This window comes from Condylura cristata, unplaced genomic scaffold, assembly GCF_000260355.1.
Source record: "Condylura cristata isolate star-nosed mole 26May11 unplaced genomic scaffold, ConCri1.0 scaffold00010, whole genome shotgun sequence".
Lineage (NCBI taxonomy): Eukaryota > Metazoa > Chordata > Mammalia > Eulipotyphla > Talpidae > Condylura > Condylura cristata.
In genome coordinates, this window is record NW_004567111.1 from 35,846,875 (window position 1) to 35,862,369 (window position 15,495).

The window sequence follows — 15,495 nt, forward strand, 5'->3', positions numbered from 1 at the left end:
CTGGACTTCATGGGAAGACAGACATCAATTTGGTCCTAATCATTCTTTCTGAATTGACCCAACCTAATCTACAGTCTTCTGACAGTGTCTCTATCATACAGCACTCATCACCCCCGTCCTAGCCAGACATTCCGATCTTCAAACTATACCACGCCTCTGAATTACCTGTTTTCCCTACTCCTCACAACCTCTGCACCTCAGACCAGGTTTGGACTGCATCATGTATTGGTCCTGTGAGTGTGAGCAATTTAAATTACTCAAACCTTTCATCTATAAAATGAGGATGATAGATTCATTGAAAAAAAATGTACATAATGTGACCAATACTCCTGACAACCCACGGGTTCTCAATAATACAGCAGCTTATTATTACTTTGCTTATTTAAACAAGCCAAGCAATTTGTATTTTTTAAAACTACACAAATATTAAAAGCTATACAAATACACTTGTTCCATTAAATGTTTATTAAGTATTCATTAACATTTTAAATGCTTAAAAGATACCCAATTCTTATCTAACCAGCAAACCCTTAAGAAAACATTGTTTGGGCCCTCCCTGGTGGCGCAGCGGGTTAAAGCACGGCACTGAGAAGCTTAAGCCACTTCCGCATGAGGTCGATCCCCGCCTGCCCCGGAGGAGATCCACATGGCGCGGCAGATCTCTCCTGACCAGCCCGCTGCTCCCCTCAGCAGTGTACTTCGTCGATCTGCCTGTTCTGAACCCCACTCTGTCTCTGGTGAGTCCTTCACCCTCCGCATCTCTGGCCTGTACCCCAGTTCTGTACGAATAAATAAATAAATCTTAAAAAAAAAAAAAGAAAACATTGTTTTTCCTAATACCCGTATATTATACTCAACTGTTTCCACACATCCTTAGTCTCCACCCCTGATTAGATAGGCTCAGAATTCAAACCTATTCCTGCATCCATCCAGAAAAACTATTAGAAAGGTAATGGTGGCCTCAAAATAAATTCTTACTTAGTTTAATGCTGAGATTTATTTCACTCAGTGTTGTAAATCAAGTGGATCAACATCTTCTCTTTGTTATTAAAACAAAAACCAAGTTTTCTTAATTTACTGCAAATCACCAAATCTACCAGCATTATCACTGGGTAGACTGGTTTCGTCTGGAAAAGTATTGCATTTGATATTTTTATAAGCAATAAATAAGCAGAGAGTAAAAATAAAAGCTACATCAAAGTTAGATGCCCATTTTGACGCTTTATGTTCACACCCAAGAATCCCAGATATCATTCTAATTGTGAAATTTTGAGTATGTCCCCAGTCAGAGTAGCAGACTTGATGCACCATTAATCTGGTTTGCTCCCAGCCAGCAATTGAAATAGTCACAGTCATTCGATTTTTAAGGAAAAGACAGTACTGCAGAAGTACATTCCAGAGGTCTTTTCATAAAAACCATCCTGTGTGTTCCATCTGCACGTGCAATCTGCTTCTGTATTTTCAGCCAGCTTGCATGGGCAGATTAATGTGTACAATTAGAAAGCAACCTCACAGGCATTCGATAAACTGCCTTCATTATTACACTCAGGAGAGTCCCTTTGGATGTCAATAAAAGCCTAGTTTTCTGCCTGTTAGCTAAATAATTGACAACACTAAAAATAATCAGAAGCAAATGAACAAAAGTCAGTAATAAGGTGTTAAGAAGAGCACATTAAGGTTCTCATGGCGGTGCCCCAAGACACTATCCATGCTCCAACAACATGGATTTACAGACTACTTAAGCCCACGGTTGCTCTTTTCTCCAGAAATAAAGAAGAAGAAAACAAACCACCATTCTTGATCCATTTCAACCATGTCTAACAGCATGTTGAAACTAGCAAGGGCATGAGTTATTGAGTAGTTTGTAAGAATTTATTTGTGTTTCTAGTCTGTTCCTTAGTTTGACAGCTACAAGAGAATCTAACTTGGGAGAGGAAGTGAAGAGGGAGACCAGCCTGGTTGGTCTGGAAAAACCTTTGAGCTATTAAAATTCTAACACCACTCCTAGACAATTTTTTCACCATAAACTGATTCTAAGAAAGTATGACTACGGATTCTTAAACAGAGGATCCATCTTTTCTAAGAAGTCCCTTTCATATTTTTAGCTATATAATGGCCATTCATTTCATGAGCTATTGCTTGTTTAATTTCAACAGTGTTTTAAAACAAAATACTTTTTAAAAAACTCATATATATACTTCTTGTGTTTCTCAATAGGCTTTAAAAATCAATTTGAGATACTTCTCATTTTTAGCCAGCTTCTCTTTTTCCTGGTTAACTGGGACTTTTGCGATAAGCAGAAGAAAGAGCGAGAGTGAAATGTGCGTGTAATTGAATTCGGCTCCACTGATAGTGTGTGAGGTGGCTAAGAGTAAAACTCTTTTTTTTTTTTTTTTTACTTTACAAAAAAAGGGTGATTGATTTCTAGTATTTAGTAAAAAAACAAACTCATGAAGCTGGAAGACTATGAAAGAAGGGAGATTGGTAACAACCTCCTACATCTTTTAAAATTACAAGAGTCTCTCATCCATCACTTTATTGGATTTTTGTCTTATTTTTTACTAAATGCTTTTTTTTGTTTTTGAAATAACATATATGGTTCAGGTGTGTATCATGAGAGTCAACATGTGTATGCACTAAAATGTTTAAATTTAAAACTCTACAAAGAATGAACTTGTTTGATGTCCTAGCTTGTACCTAACACTTCTGATTGGTCCCCTTTCCCAGGGTAAAGTAGGATGCCACAGAGTAAGTAAACCCATTTGCCCTTTTCGTAATTCTAGTCTGTTGCCTTCATTGCCTACTTGAACTCCTAGAAATGAACTATTCCTTTCACTACCCATGAAGGGAAGGCAATCATCCATTGACCCTTTAATCATGGCTTCCTTCTCACCACTTCTCCCACAAAGGCAGCCAATTTCTCCTGGTATTAAGCTTCCCATCTAGTCTTTCACACTCCCATGCCTGCCTTAGAAGAAGAGTAGGGTCTTGGATTCTAGAATAGAAAGGAGGATAATTCCTTACAAAGGAAAGCACTGCTCATTAGCACTCCACTCAACCTCATCCCCCCCTACCATCCATTCTGTGACTTAGATAACAGAGGTCAAATATCTATCTTCCAAAGGGTAAAATCAAATACTGAAAAACTTCATATTTTCCATTAATACCTCTGAGTCTTAATGTAAGGAATGCTTATGACAGAGGCAGGGTCATTTCAGTGCAATGAGAAAATCAGAGGACACAGTGCTTAGAAGAAGCACAATTTAAAAAGTCATATGTGTGCAACCCAACATCAAAATTACCTTGAATTCACCAATATGGTATAATAATAGGAAGAGGGGTGAAGTGACATTCAGAAATATCCATATAAAAGTAGGTCAATTGCCAGTTCTGGTGAGAACAGAAATTTCTATACAGCATAAATAAAATGAAAGTTCTATGATCTCATTCAACAAGAACCCCTGTAAAATTTCATTTCAAGCCCCCATAAAATTCAGGTATTTTTATGAAATTTACATAAGATACTTTATTTAATGCTTACAAATGGTATATGAAAAGATACTCTAATCCCTATTAAAGAAAATCAACTTGAGGTTTAGATGTTTGTGTAAGGTCACAGCTAAAGAATGGAGCTAGGATTTTTAACCCCAGATCTGCTTAATTTCAATTATATCACATTTGGAATTAAACTAAAGCCAGAAATATGGCTCATTGGTTTTGTCTATTTTTTCAAGCAGTTTGCCAGGAATCTAGTTGGAGTTAAGATATAAGCTTATCTTTAAAGTCTACTTCACAGAGTAGATTAACTACATTGTAAAGCACCTAGGAATTGCCTTATACACAGTGGGCAATAGAAAGAATACCATGGTCTATGATCAGAAATTGGGAACTTTGCCAATAATTAAAATGATTTCTCAGTTCTTGCCTATAGATAGTAAGTATGTAACACTCCTCAGCCCACTGGTTAATCAGTGCCTAGCTTTTCTTTTCAATGTTTTGGTTGTCAACATGGCCAGAAGAAACCCCAGGTCATCAAAGGAGCAAGCCTAATTTATTTTGAATGGGGGAATTCCTCAAATGTATCAGTATTATTTCTAATTAACTGACAAGTAAAGAACACTTTGCTAAGTATAGATGACCCAGGCTTAAAAACTCACTTACATAATGAGTCATTCTATAATTTAAAAGCCAATAATGTAATACTACTTGTTTTCAAAAATTACCATCACCTACTATTGAAGGGCAGAATGAACACATGGGTAGGAAGTTCTGAAAACACAAACTTACTATTGCTGATGCCCTCTAAATTTTTCTCTTCTTAGGTTTTCTTGAAGTCTTTTCTCCTCTAGCTTGTTGCTCTGAAATTGCAAATATCAAAAAGTAATCTGTGATGGAAGCTTCAAGTAGAACCATGATGGTAAATTCACCCAAGGCCCCAAATCCTCAGGCTCAAGTGGCCTCCATAGTCCACCACAGTGACCTATCACAGCTCCCAAGGGAATATCCATCCCACTTCCCACCATGAGCACTGCACTGACAGCCAGGAGCCCAGACTTCTTGCTCTGAATCCCCCCTTCTGGCTGGTTAGTATAATCACAGAGGCAGTATTTCACAGTTTTATTCTTCAGTTCAAATAATAACATCATGTATATTTTAAGCAGTTTTTCAAAATGTTCTAAGGGAAACATGAAGCTTCTGCACCAAGTATGTTAAGTTAAAATAATAAATGGTTAAACAGCTCATGCAATATTAATATAGATACTCACATTCCACTAAAGCATTAAGGAAAAACTTTTCAATAAGGCAACCCAACTCCCTTATGAGTTAGAATCAGATATGTAAAGCTGTTGAGAGACTGAGCGGCAAATGTCATTTTTAAAAAATCCACTTGAAAAGTATTCTCTCTCTCCCTCTATTTTTAATTAGGTTTTTGGAGAGTCTAGAGACAAAGGACTTCATATTTGATATTACTGTCACCATGATTATTGTATATTTTAATCCAATTTAAATAGCCCAGGAACATTTGCTTTTTGTTCACTATGACACAATTGTCATCTTATTTTTGAAACTTGTCCATGAAAAGCAAGTAAGAAGCCTAGACAACAAATTTAATGGAGAACTGAAATTATTTCTACAACGTAGGGGAGACTTGAAGTTTTAAGTCAATCCAGAGGAGACAGCAGGCAGCTGGGTTTGCTTTAATAAAAAGAATTGGATTTGCCCAGCAGGAAGGCCCATGAAAAGGGAATAATGTAAGTCATCACTTCCAAATCCTGACATGAATTGGGCTCTACTTTTCAAAGAAGGGGGCAAAATCGTTCCTGTTCATTTCCATGATCGTCTTCATTCACATAGAAATACTTACTAGTTTCATTTTGAAAGGCAAATGGAGGATTTCAGTTTCAGCAGAAAAAAAGCAAATTTATTACAATCCAAGGGAATTGATTATAATACAGAGAAACTGGATTATTAATGAAACACAGAACTCTAGGAAGCAACTAATGGAAAACTGTAAAACAGTAAGCATGATCTCAATCTAGAAGAAAAATCCTGACTCATGTAATGAGTTCCACATACCACTGAAAAAATTCAAAAGGGTAAAAGACAGAAAGCAAACAGTACATATTGATTAAACCAATACTAGGAATGCTACTTGGTCGAATGCTAGAGAGAAAAATCACATAAATGTGAAGGCTGGATTCCTTAGCAAGGTCCAAAATGTGCAAAATAAGTTTTAGTCTTTTTACTAACAGGTTAATATGGAATTCAACTCATAAACAAATATATAGCAACTAAATTCTATCCAAACATCTGTTTACCCCTCAAAAGTTGATAGAGGAGTATTTTGGCAAAATGTTGGAATATTTGAAGAATTGTATTTATTACCTACCAATGTAGTTACTGATTCTAGCTACTTGGGTTTAGAACCTAGTATCTGTTTGTTCCTTTCCACATAACAGTGAGTTAAAGAGTCACCCAAATGTGTGTGCACATACACATAAACATGCAAAAACAGACATACATGCACAGAATATAAAATATCTAAGAACATAAGATCCTGAAGGAGAAATTGTGGAATTAATTCTAGGCTTACCATCACTTATTGAGTGGTATTAAATAAACAAGTGTAGGGGCCTCCCTGGTGGCACAGGGGTTGTCTCAGCGCAATCAAGCTATCGGGCAGCCACTGTGGCAGTTCGATCCCCAGCCAGGGAGGTGACTCACATGGCGCAGCAGACTTCTCCAGTCTCGCTAATTCCCTCAACAGTGATTTCAATACATCTGCCTGTTCTGCTTCCCACTCTTTCGCTGTTGTATTCCCTCCCACCAACCCCCTGCACCTCTGGCCCACACCCCAGCTCCAATATGTGTAAACAAAAATTAATTAACTGGAAAATACATCGGCAAGTATCCATTATTCAATAAATATTGATCAAATGTCTATGACATGTCTAGTACTATATTAGATGCCAAGAATAAAAATATGAACTGAGAAGTACCTGAAAATTTTCCAAAGTTTACTAGGAATATGGACTCAAGAACAATGTCAGCAGTATGTAAAATAAGTTAGGGATAGAAGCTTGCAGATAGTGTAAGATAAATAGAAAACAAAGCATAGAAACAGAGGTGTGGAAGATGCTCTCAGCAGTTTCATACTGGTAAGTGAGTCTGAATGCAGGTTCTCAGGGACTTGGGAGAAGGAGCTGAATAACCCTCAAAGCTGTTGTTTCTAACCTAAATTCATAGGTGACTTGTATGTTAGCACTGTTTTTATGGACAGTAGGCTCATAACTTTCCTTAGACTCCCCAAAAGACACACTAAATGAAGAATTTGCATGGCTCTAAGGAAAGAAAGAAATTCTAGATAGAGAACAATCTTAAACAAGACAGAGGTTTTCATGGGGGAGAAGGAGGTGATGGGAACTTGGCTACTGTTATCCAGAGAATGAGCTGCCCACTGCACAAAAGGTTTGAACAGAGAGCACTGAAAAGATTGGTTAAGTTTTGGAATATTATAAAAGTCTGGAAAGAATTTATTGCCTAATTCACTGGTGTGATTAGGAAGGAAAAAAATCAAGGTGGAGATTCAACCCACAGCACTAAGTCTGGGTGACCTATTGTGAGAATATATGCAAGCTTGTCTACTATGCAGCAGGGTCCACAGGCAAAGTACTTTCATCTAATATACTGCCTTTATTTTTTAACAACTTTCTTTTCCTGTGATGCTCTAATATTTTGGAGATATTTTCTCTGCAATATACAATTTCTAGAGAAAGAAATAAAAATGTCATTATAAAAGCACAAGGATTGTATCCATTTCTTATTGCTGCTGTAACAAATAGCCCAAACCTTAGTATCATAAAATGATACAGAGTTATTCGTGGCTTTACAGTTCTGAAGGCATTAGGCATGTTAAAGACCCCACTGAGGTCTCTGTCTCTCTTCTAACTTAAGAACCCTCTGGTTACATTTATCCCACCTGTGTAATGCAGGCTACACCCTACTGGAAGGCAAATTGACTAGGAATGCAAATTCCACCTCCACATTTAATTGTTCTTGGCCACATAACATATTATTTGGTTCTGTGGATTAGAAATTGGGGAAAGAGAGAGGGTTTCAGGATACTAACTACCACATGCCTTATAGTTTATTTTGAAATTTGTAAGCATCAGATACATAATAACACCAAATATTTCATAATTTTTGCCTTTCTTAGGCTTGGCTTTGGAATGTGGGTGGTAAGGGTGAGGGAGAACCCCTTTCACTCCAGGCTAAGCAGTGGTGAGCTGACATATATTTAACATCTAGTTCTAAAAGGAAGAGACGATGTTAGTTGTCACATTTACCTATTTCCATGGTGAAAATACTCCTCCCATGGTCCCTTTGAAGCTACCAAAAAAGAATCCACTAGCTTACAAAAATTCTGAAAATTGAATAATCCACCCTGATGAGTGGGAATAAGGAAGCTCCACTAGACCCCTGGAAAAACTACACAGGATCAGCATGGTCTCATCAAGGAATGCGAGCTTGACTTCAGCATCCCAGTGTCCTCTCTGAACTTCCCCTTTACCATGGGATTAATTGGACCCCACTGACATGATCAGATGCTGAAGAGTTGGTTGTCCTTTGTACATTTGTGCTTATTAAAGATAAAAGAATACCCACAAGTGCTAGCTGGGAATATAGGTGGTGAACAATTAGGAGGAGTGTTCCCTGCTGATCCCTTTTGGGAGAGGGAAAATTGAAGGGCCAGGGAGATCAGACCAGAGGCCAATTATGGGCTCTTGGGTGCAATACACTTGGATTCTACTTGGCTCAGAGTCCCTGCACAGCAGCCACTTGTCTGAGGAGGAGGAGAGTATTCTGCAGGCTGTTATCCACGTGTATGTTTGCTGTCCTTTTTAAAGAAAAAGTGCTCCCTAAACCTGGCTATTATCATGTCCCTTGTTCATTTTCACACTGGCAATGTGAGATATGCCACTTCTGGATGGCTAATGTCCATTTTTCTTTTCTCTCAAGCTGCTCAACAGACTTACATTTAGTCTGGAAAGCCACAGATTTTTGCACACAGAAGGGCTAGGTCATGATGGCAGTGTAGGCCAATTAGACAGAAAAATCAAGTTTATGGAAGGACCAGGCTGGCTGTTCTTTCTCTTTATGGAAGTTTAGACTCATGCTTCCTAATATTTACCTGCATGAGAGTTACCTGGGAAGCTTGCTAAGTTGAGATTCTGACTCAATATGTGTGGGCTGGGCCTCAAGATTCTGTAGTTCTAACAACTGGTTTTGCTGGTTTGAGAACCACACTTTGAATGGGAAGGCTCTACATATCAATTCTTTCCCCACCTCTCACTTTTGGGCAAATTTATAACAATGATCATTACAGTTATCACATTAAAAATGTCAAGTCAGGCCCTCCCTGGTGGCGCAGCGGGTTAAAGCACAGCACAAAGAAACTTAAACCACTTCTGCATGAGTTCGATTCCCGCCTGCCCCGGAGGTGACCACATGGTGAGGCAGACCTCTCCTGACCCGCCCGCTGCTCCCCTCAGCGGTGTACTTCGTCGACCTGCCTGTTCTGCTCCCCACTCTCTCTCTGTTGAATCCTCTCGCCCTCTGCATCTCTGACCTGTACCCCAATTCTGTACAGATAAATAAATAAATCTTTAAAAAAAAATGTCAAGTCATTGAAATGTCTGTAGTCGATGCCTGTTGTGAAAAAGGGGAAATGTTGCTTTAACTCCACCAGTAACATTTCTGAATAGTGTACATTATCTGATCTATGAAGAAATGAGCTATACATGACCCACAAGTCAAACAAGCAAGACCATTAAATAACAACTTATAAATGACTTAGGATAAGAGGTTGTAATTCAATCATCCAAGATCTACAAGCTTTTTACTTCAGTCCCAGGTTATAATTTGATGATTTTCTTAATTGAAAAAAAATTTTTTAATTGAAATATAGATATATGCTTTGTAAAGAAACCTCTTCTACCATCACAGGATCCAAGTGTGAACCTACCTTTGAAGAAAGAAATGAGGAGGGAGGAAAAGAATTTGAATCAAAAATAATATAGACTAGAGTATATTCTTGTAGTATAAAGCAAGGAAGACTGGTTTAAAAATAGTATTGTAGCAAAAATATGTTCAAAGAATATAGCTGCTCGATCAACTGGAAATAGATTGCTGAATCAAATTTTATAAATACTGTTTATTAATACCTCCAGCATTTCATTAGACTATGTGGGTTACCTCCCTGGCTAGGGGTCAAACTTGTGCTGAAACAGCTGCAGCTAGCTTTGTGGTGCTGCTTTAACCCACTGCACCACAGGGGAGGGTGCACACTTAATCTTTAAAAGAAGATCTGAAAGCAATGGAAGGAGGGACAGAGAGAAATCTGTAGACAGACAACAGAAATAGAGCTTGTGTCTCCATGACATAAAACTGCAGTAGCCATCAACTTGGTGTTCAGTATCAGAAGTCCTCTTACCGTCAAATCTCACTATTTGAAAACTATCACTGCCTAGGACATGAGAAGGAGAGAAAACAGGAGGAATGGGACCCTTTTGCAGATGAGTATTTCTGAAAACATTCCTAAGGCCCAAATGAGTATCAAAGCCTTAAACATCGAGGTTGAGAATACACTGCCTCACTAATACTGAAATGCAAATTCACACTTCTTCTTTATCAGTAAGGAAGATACATTTATGTTTTCATACCCTGGAAATTTCAATATGTATATGTAAATATGGAAGTATATCACTGATTGCTGTTGTTATTACTGCCTTGCCATGAAGCCAAATATACAGCTTCCGTTTTGAGCACTAACCTGGTCGTTTCGACCATGTGGTGATACGAACTCTAGCCCAGAAGTCAGTACGCCTGAACTTGAGCCTTACATCCCTATGCAGGGATGACTCTGAGCCTGGGTTAGTAATCTAGCCTTTGTGTCAGTTTTCTCACTAGCAAACTTGAGTACTAAGAATAATACACACTTCATAGGGTTAGTGTGAGGATTAAGTGAGTTAAAATATGTACAGCATCTAGAAGAGAACTGGTACATCCCAAGTGCTCATTAAATGTGAGCTAGCCATCCTTTTCCCACTTTACCTTCTCTCTTTGAACCATCTTCATTGTTTTTATTTCAGCTTCTTCAGCTTCCTTCTTGATTCTTTTAGATTCCTCTCTTTTTAGCTAAATCATATTGAGATCACAGAGAACAAAATAGTTAGTTTTTCACTGGGAACCTCTGGAACACGAAATTACGATGAACAGCAAATGATGGTATTGTTCGTGCTCTCTCTAACTGATTATAGGTTTGTAGCCAGGCTACTTTGGTCAGAGAACAGTCAGGCTACACCCCCCTGCTCATAAAATTTCTCTTTGTATTTCTTGGTTTCTGTCATTCCCCACTTTCCCACCACCCTAAGGTAGGAAGGAGGAAGGGCAAATCATTTTGCCATTGCCATGTTGTAAAACTTGGAGTCTATTTGGAAATCACTGTACATCTTAGATCTTTCTTTTTGCACTATTTTCATGAGGTAAACAAATCCATGCTCTTGGAAACAAAATATTCAAAACATACTAAAGTTAAATTAAAAAAAATTCTTAGTCAAGGATCCTGCTGACTGATAAATCTCTTGGATAAGAATTCTGGATATTTACCTAATTATTTCTCACATCCTGCTTTTTTTGTGTTTTTTGTTTTGTTTTGTTTGTTTTATTTTTTGTTTGTTTTATTTTTTGATGTTGAGAGTTTTCCTTTGCAATTGGTTGAAAGGTTTTATGCTTTTGGTAAAGTTACTGTGTAATTTCATGCTTACATGAAACTGCTGCTATTCAAATTCCTTGCCAAAATTAAACTAAAAGAGATGGATTCTGACCTTTTGCTGGTATTTGTATTGCATCAGCTGTAGTTGTTGTTTCTGCCTGACTTCAGCCTCTGATTGGCTTCCACCTAAGGGGAAAAAATAGTCAAAAAGGTGAAACATGAATATTAAGTTGAAATGTCAGCCATCAAGGACTAATTAATACACTTTATGTCTATACTATGAATTTTTTTAGCATTTTCATCCACCTAGAAATCAGGACAAAACCAGCTTTCTTAATAAAAAATTTAGATATGGTAACTGTTTAAAAGAGAATACAGTGGTGTTGGCATGGTGTGGTAACTTATACCTAAAGTGTGTGATCTTATACCTCTGAATCATATACAGTATTGTAAACCAGTACAACCTCAAAAAATAAAAATGAGAGAAAAAACTGTACACAGCCATATTCTTGAAAGACAGGGATGATCCTTCTAAGGGTTTTCAATCATGTGATTTTCAATCATGTAAGCCTTCAAGTTTTCATGTAGATTGAAATCATACCTGAACATTTATGCTAAATAAGAAATAAAGCCTGTCCTGAATTCTAGTAGAGTCCTCCAGCTTAAATATGATTATTCAATGACACTTCCATTACTATTCTTCTTTTGACTCTCTTACCCTATATTCAAGTAGCAAAACTCAAACAGCTCTCAGGGGGTTTGCCATTAGACAAGTATATAATTTTTACAGCTATATTCTTAAAAGTACAATGAAAATATTCTAGCTAGTAACTATCAGTTCATACTATCCACTTTTTTCTTTAGATATTCGAAGGAAAAATATGAGTGCTACATTATATATGTACACACTAATTAAATCCTAAGAGGTTGAGAGTCATTTAACAATTGCGGTTTAGGGATCTCTCAGTGTTTATGTAAGCTTGGTGTTTGAATCACAAGAATCCCTTTGAAATAGTGCTCCCTGTGCTTTGGTCAAAAATCTTGTCTGTTCTCTGCAAGATTCATTCTCACAGAAGATACATTAGAACAACTTGTTTTCTCCATAATTTTTGTAATTGAACTGATAAAGACACTATGGGCAACTTTTCTTCTAAATCTCAAAAGATAAATAATGCCTGTGTATCTTTGGACTTCTGTCTCTGGTATAGGTAATGGGGTTGGGAGATGAGAGAGTGAAGACTGTTGAAGCTTTTATCTAATATTACCTTTACTATCAGTATCTCCTACAACAATGCTGATATTTTAAGGTATAGAAAACTCAGAAGAGTTGAGAATTAGAAAAATATGGCAAAAGATACTTAAGTATTTGTAAGTTTTGTTCAAACCTCATCTGAATGTTCACTGCATTCAAGATTTTTCTTTTTAATGCCCAGTCTCTTCCTACACACATATTAATGGCTATTGCTAGATACATCCCATAACAGAAAGTTACAATGAGCTTTGTGCTCACTTTTAGCTAAGGTTCTAAGACTCTAGGTGCTAATACTCCAAATACCAAGTGAAGAAATAGGGCCCTTTCATGGGGTAACTGAAAACCAGTTTGGGAACCTTAACTACGACTTCCTTTGCCCTACAGATGTGGCTGATGAAATCAAAAGAGACTGGGACCCTCCCTGGTGGCACAGTGGGTTAAAGAACAGCACTACACAGCTAAAGCCACTTCAGCATGAGCTCGATTTCTGGCCAGGGAGGTGGTCCACGTAGTGTGGCAGACCTCTCCTGACCCGCCCACTGCTCCCCTCAGCAGTGTACTTCATTGATCTGCCTGTTCTCCTCCCCATTCTGTCTCTGGTGAATCTTCTCACTGCCCCTGTGCCTCTACCCTATATCCCAGTTCTGTATGCATAAATAAATAAATTAAAAAAAAAAAAAAAGACTGGGAATCTGGGAAAAAATGTCTTTGTGAACTCCATTTCTATGGTCATGTTTGGGGAAGAAGGAATCTTTATGTCAAGATGAACAAGAAAGGCTTAAAGAAAATTACTTGGCTATCTCAAACTATAATCTCCAAAACTAAGGATCCTAGGGAACTTACCCCAGAAAAGGCAAAGTCTAAAGGCCTAAGGCTGTCTTCAGATCGCTACTCAGACATTTCACCACCAAGAGGTGGCTGCTAACAAAGAGCCTGGGTTCTATATTCCCAATCTGAGTTGTCATGAGAGGGGCCAATTTAAGGTGCCCAGGAGGCCACGTAGAGTAACAATCCAGCCCGGCAAGGCAGCCAAAAGGGCCACCTGGGAGGCCTAGTGCTGCCAGCAGAAAGTGTGTCATCTCTTTTAGGAAACCCCTGGAGAGGGATGGATGGCCAGATGGCTGGCAGCAGGGACCTGCAGAACACACAGATCCTGGGAGGGGGAGGTGCGGTAAGAAACTGAAATCAGTGCATTAGGGACCCCTTAGCTCTTAGTTTCCCCTTCTCCCTTTGACCTGGAAAGGGCCAGAATCTCAATGGAGAAAATTTCAGCCATGCCTTTTATCCTTTGTGGTTTTCAACCCAAAAGCAGTCCAGGGCCAAAGAAGGGGGAAACTGTAATCCCCATTAATAACCAAATGTTGACCAGTGCGTAAGACTGAATAGTGATGATTGGGAAAGGTTTGTACCTAGAATTTGCTGGAAAACTGAATTATTTGAGAAAAACAAACAAAAATCTAATTTCACACAAAGAATATGAGAAAAACTAGTCTAGAATAGCTGTTTTGAAGGACTCATTTGGGAAGGACAGAACTATTTTCTGGTTCAATCCCTCAAATTGTATTGTTTTTCCAGCATAAAGATGACATTGACACCTTTCATAAAAATGTGAGATGTTACTGATAATATTATTGTGTTCATAACATGATTTTCAATTAGCTTATTTATTTTCACCTGGAAAAAATGTTTCTCTAAAATTACTGGGATAGTAAGTGACTTCTAACTCTGTAATAACTAAATCTATGGAAATCATGTATCCAGCTCTTTAATTTCTCAGCTGATGATGGAACAGAAAAGGGAAGCAAGGATATGAGTGATTCCCATAAGGTGGCATCCCCACTGAATGATCCAAGCATCTGCAGATGATTCTGTAGGGCAGGAGGCCAGCAGAAGCCTAGGGGTCTCTATTTGTATAGTGAATACATATGTGACTCTTTACTCCCAACACTGAGTCCCTACTTCACTCTCATCTGGGCTTTACGATTGACTCTCCATTAATATTTTTCATAATGTCATTTAACTGCCATGATTAATATGCTGTAATAGCTTTTGTTCCACACCATCCCTCCCGCCCCTGGCTATGACAAGGTGTATGCAGCCCCCAGATAAGTTTCTTCAGAGCTGATCTTTATTCAAGAGGCTCTGAATTATTTGGCTATTAAGCCAGTGCTTGTATCCCAGTTCACTGTGACATCTCATATCTGATCCTTCCAGAAAATCAAGAACAACATTTCTGCATACTTAATAAGAGTTTCAACATTAAATTCATACCATTCCAAGCAATAGTGACCCAACAACCTACACCATCCATTCAAATACATGAAGGTGAGGTGCTAACAGGATCCGTGGGTGGCCCTGTGCTCCCCCTTTCAGACAACAGGTCTGCAGGCTTACCTAGCCTCTTCGGCGCCAGGTTAATTGGCTTTGCTCTGTGTTGCTCCTTCCACTTCTCCAGGTTCTCCAGTTCCTTCTCAGCAACTAAGTCAAGTGAGAAATACCAAATTGTTCATTATTAGAGTGTGAAAAGCAAACTGGTCCCTTGAAACCATAACAAACAGCTATCAGAGGACCCGTAACTACACCATTTAGTCCTAATCCCTCAGGATCCCCTGTGCCTACCCTGCAACTCTTCTAAGGATCGGCACAAAAGGTGCAAATCTGAGGAACAGCCTGAACTATTAAATTTAGTTTTTTCTCCCTTCCTAGCATTCTTAAAATCTTACATAAATTCATGTTAAGTGGGCCTCCCTGGTGGCACAACAGATTAGGACACAGCACTGCAACGTAGCTGCAGCTGCTTCAGCATGAGTTTGACCCCCTGCCCCGGAGGTGATCTATATGGCACAGCAGACCTCTCCTTTAGCAGTGCACTTTGTCAATCTGCCTGTTCTGCTCCCCACTCTGTCTCTGATGAATCTCTCACCACCCCCTGCACCTCTGACCCCAGTTCTGTATGCATAAATAAATT

At 38.5% G+C, this 15,495-nt stretch overlaps 1 protein-coding gene across 1 annotated transcript in view; it reads right to left on the reverse strand.

Annotated features, from left to right (window-relative positions):
- Positions 1 to 15,495, reverse strand: part of EPSTI1 (epithelial stromal interaction 1 (breast)) — a 75,318-nt gene that overhangs the window by 43,490 nt on the left and 16,333 nt on the right. The window contains exons 3-6 of the mRNA XM_012723197.1: positions 14,922 to 15,005; positions 11,388 to 11,461; positions 10,615 to 10,698; positions 4,288 to 4,358 (exon numbers count right to left, since the gene is read on the reverse strand). Coding sequence (XP_012578651.1) covers positions 4,288 to 4,358; positions 10,615 to 10,698; positions 11,388 to 11,461; positions 14,922 to 15,005 — 313 coding nt within the window. The remainder of the gene's footprint in view (positions 1 to 4,287; positions 4,359 to 10,614; positions 10,699 to 11,387; positions 11,462 to 14,921; positions 15,006 to 15,495) is intronic.